This window comes from Typha angustifolia, chromosome 12 (genome assembly GCF_048772165.1).
Source record: "Typha angustifolia cultivar Huaian chromosome 12, ASM4877216v1, whole genome shotgun sequence".
NCBI classification, from domain to species: domain Eukaryota; kingdom Viridiplantae; phylum Streptophyta; class Magnoliopsida; order Poales; family Typhaceae; genus Typha; species Typha angustifolia.
Window position 1 is genome coordinate 8,048,420 of NC_133250.1, and position 12,451 is coordinate 8,060,870.

Sequence of the window (12,451 nt, forward strand, 5' to 3'; positions counted from 1 at the left end):
AAGAAGACAAGTTTAGATTATTCATCTCTATGAATGAATCAAGTGGGCAATGGTTTCTAAGCACTGGAGCTGCTTATGAGAAAATTTTACAACAGAATATAGTATCTAAAAGCATAACAGATATTAACAGTACAAAGGCAACTGGGTTCACCACTGATCATTATTCCATTCAAAGAACTAACCCAGCAGTAACTTTACAAAAGTGAAATACAATCCACAGATCAGATCAGGGGCAGCTGTGATACATCTGTGTCGGCCGACCAGAAATCTTTTCTGCATATTAGATAGAGAGTTACATAAAACACAAGGCAGCATGCAAGAAATGTCGAAGAAATCAATCATACATCATTCCTTTAACCACATCAAGCTAAGAAACAAAATTCCTACTTTGTATTCCTACTGAAGTCTTCTATATTATTTTGTATCTCAATGACTATAGAAGCTTCATCTGTCTCTTATTGCTGACCGGGCACGGCATTAATATCCGTTCTCATGTGGTCGCTGGATGATCAAGCCATCGACCATCCGCCACGCCACACAACTGTCTAACAGTATTCTGTCAATGATATTCTTCTGATATCCAAAATGGCCTCAAATATTGTGAAATAAGATGAATCAAATGTTCTTACAGCATGTGAAAGACTTCGTTTTTGTGATGCGGCTATAAGTTTATGGCCTATGAACCCGAAACGAAAGGGATCTGAGCCAACGAAGCAGGAAGAGAGAGATGGAGATGTTGAGCTGCTAGGTATGCAATAATACCGGCAGAATAACCTGCAAAGGCAAATCCACTTACCTGCATACAGAAAATACAAAACATAAAGTAGGATATAAATCAGCCATCAGAAAAGGAAGAGAGCAGAGACACATTTGACTCTTGGAACTGGCAGAAATTAGAGTTCAAATTGAAGGACTTGCTTCCAATTGATCCCTAGCTTAAAGTGATTGTCTAATAAGTGTTGTGTACAACAAAACAGTTATTTTGCTAGTGGTTGAATTTCTAGCATTCCTGGAAAACATGCCAGAAATGAAATAAGAATAGAAGATTAAACATCAAGTGATACTATGGAATTGAAGGCTATCCTAGCAAACAGCATTACAAAGAATGCCAACTGACTTTAGAATTTCAGAAGAATCAGAGTAAAAGGTTTTATCACAATGGATAAGGGAAGAACCACGTGAAACATAGACTGGAGGTAACATTGGAATCCACAATTAAGCTTTGAAAAAAAAAATTTAAAAAAAAAACATCACCATTTATTAACATATAATTAATTCATTATGGCATAGCATTTAATTCTTCCTGTTCAATGTTAAACTAAATGCTGATGCATGTTGATGATGTTTTCTGTATCCACTGAAGATCAAATTAATGAGAAACTAACCTTACGAAGATACCAAAAGAAATCCACCTTTTCCATTCCCATAAAAGCAACTCCAGCTGCAGAGCCAATGATGAGCATGGACCCACCAGTACCAGCACAAAATGCAACAAGCTGCCAAAACTCAGAATCTTGCGGAAAAGAAGTCAGGTCGTACATCCCCATCGTTGCAGCAACAAGTGGAACATTGTCTATAATTGCTGAAACCACCCCTATTGCACTTGCAATCAGTTCAATATTTGGAACATTAGCATCAAGGTAATTTGCTACCTCCCGCAGAATCCCAGCAGCCTCCAAGCTGTCAAAGCACGAAGACAAATCACATCAGCTGTTAGCCCTAACACTCAGTATATTGCAATCTACTAATTTACTAACTTTTTCTAGTTCAGATAGCATGTAAATGCCCATGCATACCAGACTATTCCAAATATGGCAAGTTGGCGACATGTATACCGAATATCTTAAAAGTCCTAATCGTAGATTGGGCACTAAAGCTTCCAAAATGAGCAAGACAGAAATTTCTCATAACCCCTGTCTTTGCTTCAATAGATCTTGCATCATCAGCAATTCTCCAAAAAAGCTTATATCCATAAGAAGCAGCATGTATAGGAGCCCAACCCATGGTACTCTTCCCCTTCTTTCATGTTTTACTACTGGACCCTCTTAAAACAACTATGACAGATGCAAATGGAATACCGTAAAACTTGTGTCAACTACATGAACCCAACCCATGCTACTCTCCCCTTATTGTATCTCTATTGTCCCTCTCAGCCATGATAAATGTAAAAGGATAATCATAAAAATTTTCCTGATACATCATCAAGTACCAAGTTCATTGCTAACAGAAGGCTACATCTAGTTCAACTTGGAAGCAATAAATAACAAGAAAAATCTATCAATGCCTCAGACCATACAAAACATGTGAAACACAAACCATAGTCTCGTATAAGCAAGGCAGGTACAGCATTCATGCTAAATATTAGTGACTAGGTGGTTAGAATTTAGAAAGAACACAATAAATGTAAGCAACTGCAGGAAGAATCAGTATATTGTCTCTATAGAATCTAAATGAAAGTTGCATGGAGAGATGACATGCATACCTGCCCACTGACAGAAGAATACCTAAGAAGAAAAGTATGCCTTGTGTATCAATCCGTGATAACGCTTGTGGCACTTTCAATTTTTGCCTTCCAGATTCTCCGTAATGAATTGCGTCTGTCAAAATCCAAAGAACTCCTAGCCCAAGTAGCATTCCCATATAAGGTGGCAGTCCAGTAACGGATTTAAACACAGGAACAAACACTAAAGCTCCTAATCCAACAGAAAAAACAAGCTGTCCTCGAGGTGCCATCTGCTCCGATGCCAACATGCTGGAAGTTTTCTGACCTGTGCCATTTACTTCACTGTATATGACAAAGAAACCATATGTCAAAGTTCTATTATCATGGAAAGGCATGATGAACTGCTAGTTATAATAGGCTAGTCATTGATCAAGTACCTAGTGAGTGACATGAGAGCCAGCGGGACAGCCAACGAAATTACTGAGGGAATAAACAAACCCTGCCATCAAAGATGAAGACTAAAAATTTCTACTTTAGGATCAAAGGACATCATCTAGTCTCAACTTTATTTCGCAAATTATGAATAAGCTATAAGTTATAAATATGAACTCATTGGGTGTTAAGATGATAACTCTTATCAATTTTATATACCTGAATAATTGCACCATTTGGTTTCATGAAATACATTGTTATTCAAGTCCAGCATGATAAGCCCATGCCGAACCTTGCTAACTTGATCAGAGAAATGTTACATTTTCTAATGCCATTTGTCTTTCAATTGTGCTATCATAAAATTGTCCTAAACAATGTTTGAACAGTTAAAGATTGGTTCAAGTTATAATAAAGGGAATTATAAATATAAGAGTCAACAGAAATGTACTAATTATAGTCTAATGTATGCATTTTCTACCAAGTAATATGTTATAAAATCTCTGACATACTCACACATTTCTGGTAGAAGAACACTCATATTAAACAATAAACTATCAGGAAACACATATGATGTGTGGATAAAAAGATAATCCAACAAAGATGCATTGATGATCACACAAAAAGAAATAACAAGGGATAATTAAGAAATGAATAAGTTAGCTTAGAAAATATTTCTAACAAAAACTGACCTGAATTATGCGCAAAGTAGATACTTGACCATGAATCCACAACATAGTTGTTGTAACATCACCAATAGGTGTCCATGCACCACCAGCATTTGCTGCTATCACAACAACAGCTCCTAAAAATCTGTGCCAATAGCACCAGACTTGACCCATTCAAAGGTGTTGAAAGGAAAAGGAAAAAAAAAAACAATTACAAGAGCTCTTTAGATATCATGTGACAAACTGCAATGCAGCTCCCTAGCTCTAAATTTCAGTTGTAATTAGGCTTTATTATAGCATAACCCATAAGTTTCACCATAGTGACTAACACCAAAAATATTTTGAGTTATGTCATACTGTTCATAACAAGTGGGTAAGAAACTTTTGGTAGGAATTGACAGCCAAGTATTAAGGCTGTGATACTGTATTGAGAAAACATGTACTTCTGTAACTAGATTGTTGGTCACTAATCTAGTGAGCTTCCTTCACCCGTCCTGTAATTAGTAGTGTCTCTTCCAAATTTCTCCCAGAAATGATTACTCTCCTAGCTAAGCCGAAACACAAGTAAGCCATCAAGGAAATTAAAATCCTCATATTCCAAAACCAACTAGCCAGCTAGAGGACTAGTAAAATAGACAGGGAATCATAGGTGATCAGTAATACACATCCAAGGGTACTAGCATGAGCATGTAGATACAGATAAACCAAGAGATGCTACTAAAAGCATGCAATATAAGGTTAAGATGAGAAAGAAGATAAAGCTGTATGCAAATGGATATTATTGGATGGCAATATTTTACTGGATAATAAGTTCATCTCGACCAGGTACAGTAAGAATTTACCAACAATCTAAACTCCCACAGAAAAATACAGATGACATTTACTTTAAAGTACATGATATTGATAGAGAAGAAAGCAGAGGAGATCATGCATTATCCCATGAGAAACGAAGTTCAGGCAATAAGAAGAAATATGAAAAATACTGATGTCGGTAATTATAAAGCATATGATATCGATTGAGAAGACAGTAGAGTAGATAATGCATTCCATACTTCCTGTATTCTGATGGAGGCACTAGTTTCCTCAAGAGCGAGACCATCACAATGGTTGATGTCAGATTGTCAAGGACGGAACTTAAGAAAAAAGTAACAAAACCAACCTGAAAATTCAGAACAGAGGATTAATGGACCAACAACTCACAAAGCAGCTTTTAAGAAAGCTTACATGGTTGATTAGTTAATTTTCTTGTTGATTAAACTAAATGTATGTTTAGCTGTAGTTTAGACTTGTATATGGAACACAATAAAACGAATTAGAGAACAAGATAAAAAGGAAAAAAATTATCAAAAGAAAGAAGGAAGAATTGGTGTGTCTGCAAGAATTGTTGAAGTCCTCATCTTTCGGTGCAAAACAAAGATGTTAAAATGAGTTGCCCTTATCAAACAGCTTCTTGAAAATGGTTAGCAACTTAGCCTGCACTCATCTTCCATCTGTCATCCCAATCAAATCATGAACAGTCAAATTTTCACGTGCACATATGTGTTGGTCACAAGATAGGTCTTTGACTTGTATCAATTCAGCAAACTCACTATGTAAGCTAACAATCAGCGTTTGAACTTCTAGGCCTTCAATTTTTGACATGTCAAAAACCCAACCACAATCACAGAGAACATAGTTGCTCTATTGGACTGAGATAGATACATCTTGAATATACTTAGGGTTTATATAAATAATATAATTACCATATGGACCAAGAACACAGGAAAGATAGGAGTTGTATTAGACTGCTTGATATCCATAAATTGATAAAGTACTAATTAAAGAGTTTAAGGAAACAAGGGAGCTAGATTGGCATGTGCATCTTCACCACCTAGATGTAGAAATTGGCAAATAGTAGGTCAATTCATGGAAAAAGGAAGCATTAAGAAAATGGTTGCTAGAAAACAGTAGTTCACATTCTCGCTTAGATGCCAAAGGACTAGGCACCCAAGAGCATTTCATGTTAAGCAATTAGAGAACTCTTTAAAGTACAAACCATATTGTAAGTTGTATATCTCTTAACTAAAGATTAATTGCTTTTCATCTTATATTTGATCCAGACTACTTGACTTAGAAATAAGCAATAGAGGCAAGAATATAGCACCCACCACCCAAAGGAGAACTCGGGGATTTCGTGTAGTTATGTTGTCAGTAACCAGCTTAAAACCTTGATGTGCATCAACAATCTCCACAATCGTCATTGCACCAAGCAAGAAAAAGACGATCTCACTGACTTCAGCAGATGAGCGAGTTAATTCTGTAACAGCTATATCAGTTGAGGGGGCCTGCATCACAAGAGACATGATATCTTGTCAACTTGAGAAACTAAATCATGCCAGTAGATATTACTGAATCCAGATAAACACATCTAGAAGCTAATGCATGGCAAAATATGCTGAGAATATATAACAAAATTAATTTGCATGAACCATCCAGGAAAGCGAGACAGTGAAAAGCTGTTCATTCAGAAGATACACCCTAGTGTGTCCTAATACACAAGGGTCCCACCAATTCAGGATTTGAGGCAAGATTTATGATGTCTTACAGGCTTACACCAATATATAGAAGATTGTGTACATGAAAAGTTATCAGTTAGCACATAGAATAATCTAAATAGGAGAAATTAACAATCACCTACAGAAGATACCATCCATGAGTGAGACAAGGAATTCTAATGTGTAGTCAAAATTTCAAGTTTCAACCTGCTATGAAGGACAGACTAGGCAGTACTACCACATATACGAGCAATAGGGGCATACTTACTGAAAATAATATTCTACTCTGGCTGACTCCTTGTTTTCTTTTTCTTACTATACTGATCAAGAATAACTTGTCAGTTTTCTTCCAAGTAAAAGATTCATGGATGCTACACTTATGCAAAACTTAATCAAAGCATCAGTCGTCAATGCAGGCTTACTTCAGATTGTGGTGCTATTGGTGTACAATTGTGCTAATAGTAATCGATGATAAAAAGAAAATGACAAATTGATGTGTTTTTCAGGTTAAAAAAAAATAGTTATATAGGACTGAATTAAGATTCAATAGAGTGGAAAAACACATGAGATAAAGGATGTATAAATAATGCCTCATAATGTGCATGCAATCAAAAATTCAAAACAATATGATGTATTCCAGAAGGATCACTTAAGATATTTTAGGTCGATTATTGAATAAAATATTGAGTCAAGGGATTATGAAAATATGATCATTGTATCCAGCTCAAATTTGATGCAGATATAGAGGTTATTGCTTGATATGAGCTGAACTTATTACAACAGAGGATCCGACCACAACTCCACATCTTTCAGCTGAATGGAACTATTTTGAGGAGTATATTGATAAATGTGTCTATTGCTAGAAATAGGTCAGTTGAAAATTCCAAAGGTGTCATCAATTCCAAAGGGACCAATGACTTGACAACTCCCACAATCCAACCAAATATATAGTCCTATATAACATCTTTTGCTTTAACCTTCACGAGAAAATCTTATAGTAGTCAAACTTGTAAAACAGAGTAAGTGATTAATCTGCTTTTTAAATTTAAAAGATAAAAGAAAGTATGAGATTGATGCTATATATGAACACAGAAGAAAGCCTGCAGGAGATATGCATCATTAAAGAAAGCTTGCCAGAGCTTGTCAGAGATGTGAAACAATGTTTTAATCATTAATTTGGTAATTTGACAGAGTTATGTCAATCTTTTTCATTATTCTCATTGACTGGGCCCGCCTCAATGCTCCATTAAGAGCATTCTTGGCGTCCATCAGCAAGATTTCCATACGTAAAGTATTGAACAGGAAGGAACAAAAAAGGAACATAAAACGGTAAGTTTAGATTTTTCTTGGTTCTAGTCAAGCTTCTTAGTTTTCAAGAAAATTGCCAGTTGGAAATAATCATTTAGAATGTCTTCTTAGAGATGTTAAACATCTTTGCCTAGCCACAAGTCCACAACCATGATTTACTTTCCGTTTCTCTATATAATTCAGAATTAAAAAGGGGATTTGTGAGATCAGGCAAAAAGAAAGTACCACAAGAGAATTGCAAGATGTTAGACACCTTTGTATAGCTACAGGCCCACAATCATGATTTAATTTCCATGAGTAAAAAGGGGATATGTAAGATCACGCAAAAAGGAAGTACTAGGAGAGAATTTTAACTAACTAATTGTTGAAGCATTTTTCACAACACATATTGATACATTTCTTGGCTGCTGTGGATGGAAGCCACAATTCTATGACCGGATACGACCTTAAGTTATCTGTTATCCCAACAGAAATTAGCGTCAACAGTTGAATTTGATGCAAGAAAGGAGCAACAATATAAATTCCAACGGACCTAAAGTTAACCAGGCATGAAAGAAACCAAAGAGTTAGATGAAACTGTTAACCCTATGTATGAAAAGTATACATCAATAAATAAGTATTTTTATACTTATACACTATACAGCATTATCTCTGCCAAAAGGTGTTAGATTAAGAAAGATCCAATTAACCAACAATATAATCACTCTGGATTCCAGAACATTGGCACTAGGATGCCAATGTACGGAATATTATGTAGTTCACTACTCGGAATATGCAACAAAATATCACATTGAGAAAAGAACAATTGGAATAAGGTAACAGATTTTAGCAAGGTCATGGAACCAAAAAAGAAGAAGAAAGGGAATATATGATTGAATATCACCCCAATGCTTCTGATAACCCACAAGCAAACAGCCATAATTAAACCAACTCCACTTTTGTTGAATGCTAAAGATTCCTCAAAAATAATGCCTGCATAACCAATAGCAAACACCAAGACCATCGCCAAATCCTGCACCATGTATGAAGAGATATTTTAAATTAAGAATCATCACTAACCCCACCCCACCTCCTCTTTCTCCTAATAATAGAAGAAACAAGAAAATGAGATTGCAACAAAGGATAAGCTAACCTGATTAGCAGCTACCCAGGAATGATTTATTGCCACTGCACCACCCAAAGATACCGCAAGAATAGTTAAAGCTTTCAGCAGATCAGTTTTGGGTTGGTAATTAGCTTCAAAATCTTGTGAGCTTACTTCATCCACTGAACATAATGGATCACAATTTCCTGATCCCTCCAACAGCTGCAAATATAATATATCAGTACAAAGTTCTTGCAGATGCAGATGAATGTTTTAAGTAAATGATTCAGAAGGAAAAATACAAAATTCATGAATAATGAACTAGTTTCCTTTGTCACAAGATTGACAACGCAAAAAACCATGACCTCTAGGAATTTGTTAAAATGGCTGAACCAAATAGGCCAGTAATATACTTCACAATCAGAATCAAATGTATGATAATATGGGAAAGATAGAGAACAATATAAACCCTTTTCCATTACATTATGGGTCACCTTGGCCCCCCATTAAAAATTAAATGTGTATATGTGAACCAGAATATCAAAGTCTTCATATAGCTAACATAGTTCCAAAATTTTCTGGAGAAGACATGGCCAACCAAAAGCAAGAGAGAGCATCAGATACAGTAAGACAGAATCTGGCATTTAGAATTCATAGCAGCTCAAGGTTTATTCAACATGGCTCTTAAAGAAGATGTAGCTTTGGTTCCCTCAGGGTTGGAGGAACAAGGGAAGCACAATTATCTCAAAGTCACAGTACAGTGGGAAGCACATATTGCAGAATACTGTTTAGGTAAATATTTCAGTATCAAACTATACATCCAGTATCTCACTGTGCTAACCCTGTGGTTCCCGGTATCAATCCAATGCCAATTTGGGCAACTGCATGTCAAAATGACAGATTATTTGGCAAGAGGGTATGTAAGTTCCAATCAGCATGTACCATGCTGGTACGGCAATAACTGCCTAGAATGGGGATCCTAAATCTAGAGGCAGGACGGGAAGATAGACTTAACAACAGTGGAGATAGAGATGGTCTCAGACTCTCAGTTGCTGCATTGGGCGGTTCAGGAAGAGATACAATTGGTAAGGGAGGAAATCATAACGACCAAAAATTAGTGAGTAGAAAGTAGAAATAGGAGGGAAGTGAAGGAGTCATAAAAGAGGAGTTGGTAAGAAAAGTAAAGGAAGAGTTTGAAAGCTAGGAGCTAGTAAGAAATAGAAAGATAAACTGTTTCAAACCAGAGTCAGGGAGGATGCGATGGTTAGGGTTGAAGTTGTGGTTCTAGTTCTGGTTGTGATAGGTTCATCGCAGCAATGGAATGTCCCTCACTGGTTAAGTGCTCGTGTCACCAACATGTTCTAACATTTCAAAGAGTAGAAAGAGCACTATAAATTAAGCAACAAGATGTTAAGTGAATTAAAAGTAATAAAAAGTATAGCATGTTATTTTGTGATTTTGTCTGGTAACTAATTCCTTTAGGGCTTTTGCATGCACCATTAACCTAGATGATTTGAGCGGTTGAACAGACTTAGTAGTTCAACTAGATCAATGGCTCAATTCATAGTTTCCCGAGCTAGACAACAGTAATAGAAAAAGATTTACATATGATTATTTTGGGTTTACAAGTTACAACAAGATATATAAAAGAATTGGATGAGATTTTAGATGTTGTACACTTACACTTAGAGCCAATATGAGGAAGATGTTATTTAAAGTACAAATCACATACTAAAACTGCTCTCTTTTCTTTATTAGTTGCAGATTCATTTATAAGGCTTCCCTATATATTAAATATTAAATAGAGGTAACCTACTTACTTAACAAAGATTTGCACAAGAAATAGCAGTTATCCAAAAATAATATAGGTTATTGGATGTTCCAAAAGGAGAACTTGAAAAGCATGTGTGGTAGAACATTCTTCATTAGGAATCTTGCATTAATGGAGTCAAATGAAGCTACCAAACAAGACTAGCTTCGTTTGGTTATTGATAGTGAGACTATTTTGTGACCCGATAAATAACATGTTCTTTTGACAAGGTTGAAATAATAGTGAAACAAATACATCTAGTTCAATGAAAAGGAAATCTTTTGAGTGTACAACTTCCTTTCTCACTTGTATCTCTTTACTATCCAAATAATAGTCAAAACCATCAGCAGCATCACTTTGCAATTCCGAAATAACTACAATCTGCTCAGCAATGATCCCCAAAGCAAAAGCAATGCAAGAAGGTATTATTTTAAGAGAAAAATACCCGAACTTTTTTCCCATGATCTGTATTATCGAGTCAATTCAGTAGACTCTCTCTTACCTAAGCATAGAGTACTATATCCTTTCAGACTGCGTATTCCTAACTATATTTTCTCTAATATACCTACTTCCACAAAACCGAGTATTTTCCATCAAAAGACATCATTTCTCTTCAGAGAGGTAACTTTATCCGATTCTACTCACTGTGCATGTAAAAAGATACCAATTTGGTGAAATTTCTACACATTCAATCTATAGGAAATAAAAGATTCCAACCTTACTAAAATTTCTGTTAACCAAAGCATAATGCCAACCAATGGCGCTGGAGAAGGGAGTGACGGTTGCAAACCTCATTTTCTCCGAGCTCAGGCGACGAAGAACCAGAGCTCTTGGCTTTCTCTTCCGCCCGTGCGATAACACCTACCTCCCGCCATCTTTGGGATTTGGGCCGCTGTGGATTTGGGCCCAATAACGGGGGAAGTACTCGGGAAACCGATTGGTGGCGGCGCAAAGCGGAGAGGGGATAGAGAGAAGAAGAGCTGAAGAGGGACCGAGATGGAAGGGATTGGCTTCCGATCAAGTAGGAGGAGAGAGCCATTCGCGAGCGAGCGAGCGAGCGAGCGAGCGAGAGAGAGAGAGTGGTGGTGATCGGTGCACGGTGGTCACGGGAAGGGATTGCTTTGACTGCTTGAGTGGAATAATGAGAATATTTTGTCTTGGTGAATTCGAGGCTGTTGAGATTCTTTAGCAATGTCTTAAATATTTGGATTAATTAAACTTAACCTCAGTATAGTATTTCCAATTTTATAAATTTTGCATATATTTTTAACTTAAGTACTTTATTTTAATATAATTTTTAACTATAATATAACTATTATTTTTAATTAATCAAACATAAGTTGAATTGGAAAATTTAATTATTCAATATATTTATTATTTTTTATCATTTAAATTTTAATTAGTATTATTTTATATGTATTAAGAAACTTAAACAATCCACAATTGTCTCTAATGATGATCTAAAAATTCGATTTCTTTAATTAAATGCGATAAGAAAATGATGATAATAGTTCACTCAAAATTAGGGGTGTGGGTTAAGTGATTAGTTAAAAAGTATATTAAGAAAATTAAGTTTATGTAGAATTGAGTTAAACCACGAAAAGGGGTAAACTGTAATTTTCTCTAAGTATTTTGTGGAAACGGATCAATTGTAATAATATTGTAACGCTTACTGACTAGTGCTTTGGATACTTTGAGTTACTACAATCTCTACCAATTAGCACAGCCTAAATTTCAAATTAAACATAACAAGAGTTGAGGAGTCTAAAAATTGAATAAACAAGGGTAAATCATAAAATGCCTAGTTTGATTTAGATTATAATGTGAAACTATTAGCTTTCATACCTAGATAAATTAAATAATAATAATAATAATAAAAGCAACGGTTTGAAGTGGCACAAGTAAAACTACACAGAATCAAACGAATTTAGACCTAGTCATGGGGTAAAATGTAATTTCATACTCCTAATTTTTTTTCTATAATAAAATATTATCACTATATACTTGTGTCTAAAATTATTTTATTTCTATGTACTTTAAAGAATCTTAAACTAATCTTTATACTTACGATTAAAATGAGACCGCTAGTCTTTCTACTTAACTGAAATACTGTCAAAATAATTAAAATACATCGTTATGTTTATTAGACAAGACATACAAATTTTTGAGATAATG

General features: G+C 35.4%; 1 protein-coding gene across 2 annotated transcripts; it reads right to left on the reverse strand.

Moving 5' to 3' along the window:
- Window positions 1-129: 129 nt before the first annotated feature.
- LOC140771806 (sodium/proton antiporter 1) lies at window positions 130-11,421 on the reverse strand. Of its 2 annotated transcripts, XM_073113513.1 has the most exons (11): window positions 11,067-11,421; window positions 8,515-8,688; window positions 8,266-8,394; window positions 5,688-5,864; window positions 4,593-4,699; window positions 3,565-3,685; window positions 2,881-2,942; window positions 2,483-2,785; window positions 1,386-1,680; window positions 630-796; window positions 130-541 (listed from the first exon to the last, which is right to left on the reverse strand). In XM_073113513.1, the coding sequence occupies exons 1-10, from the start codon at window positions 11,313-11,315 to the stop codon at window positions 677-679; spliced, it is 1,737 nt and encodes a 578-aa protein (XP_072969614.1). In that variant the 5' UTR covers window positions 11,316-11,421; the 3' UTR covers window positions 130-541; window positions 630-676. The 2 variants fall into 2 exon arrangements, with proteins under 2 accessions (XP_072969614.1, XP_072969613.1); XM_073113512.1 differs by having other exon boundaries at window positions 131-796.
- Window positions 11,422-12,451: the final 1,030 nt, after the last annotated feature.

Bases quoted from the DNA above. Each gene is read 5' to 3' on its own strand.
- LOC140771806 (XM_073113513.1), bottom strand. From the start codon at position 11,315: ATGGCTCTCTCCTCCTACTTGATCGGAAGCCAATCCCTTCCATCTCGG. The intron at 4,700-5,687 runs GTGGGTGCTATA...CTGAATTTTCAG, and splicing joins CCCGAGTTCTCCTTTGGGTG to GTTGGTTTTGTTACTTTTTT. The intron at 2,786-2,880 runs GTACTTGATCAA...TGTCATATACAG, and splicing joins GCTCTCATGTCACTCACTAG to TGAAGTAAATGGCACAGGTC.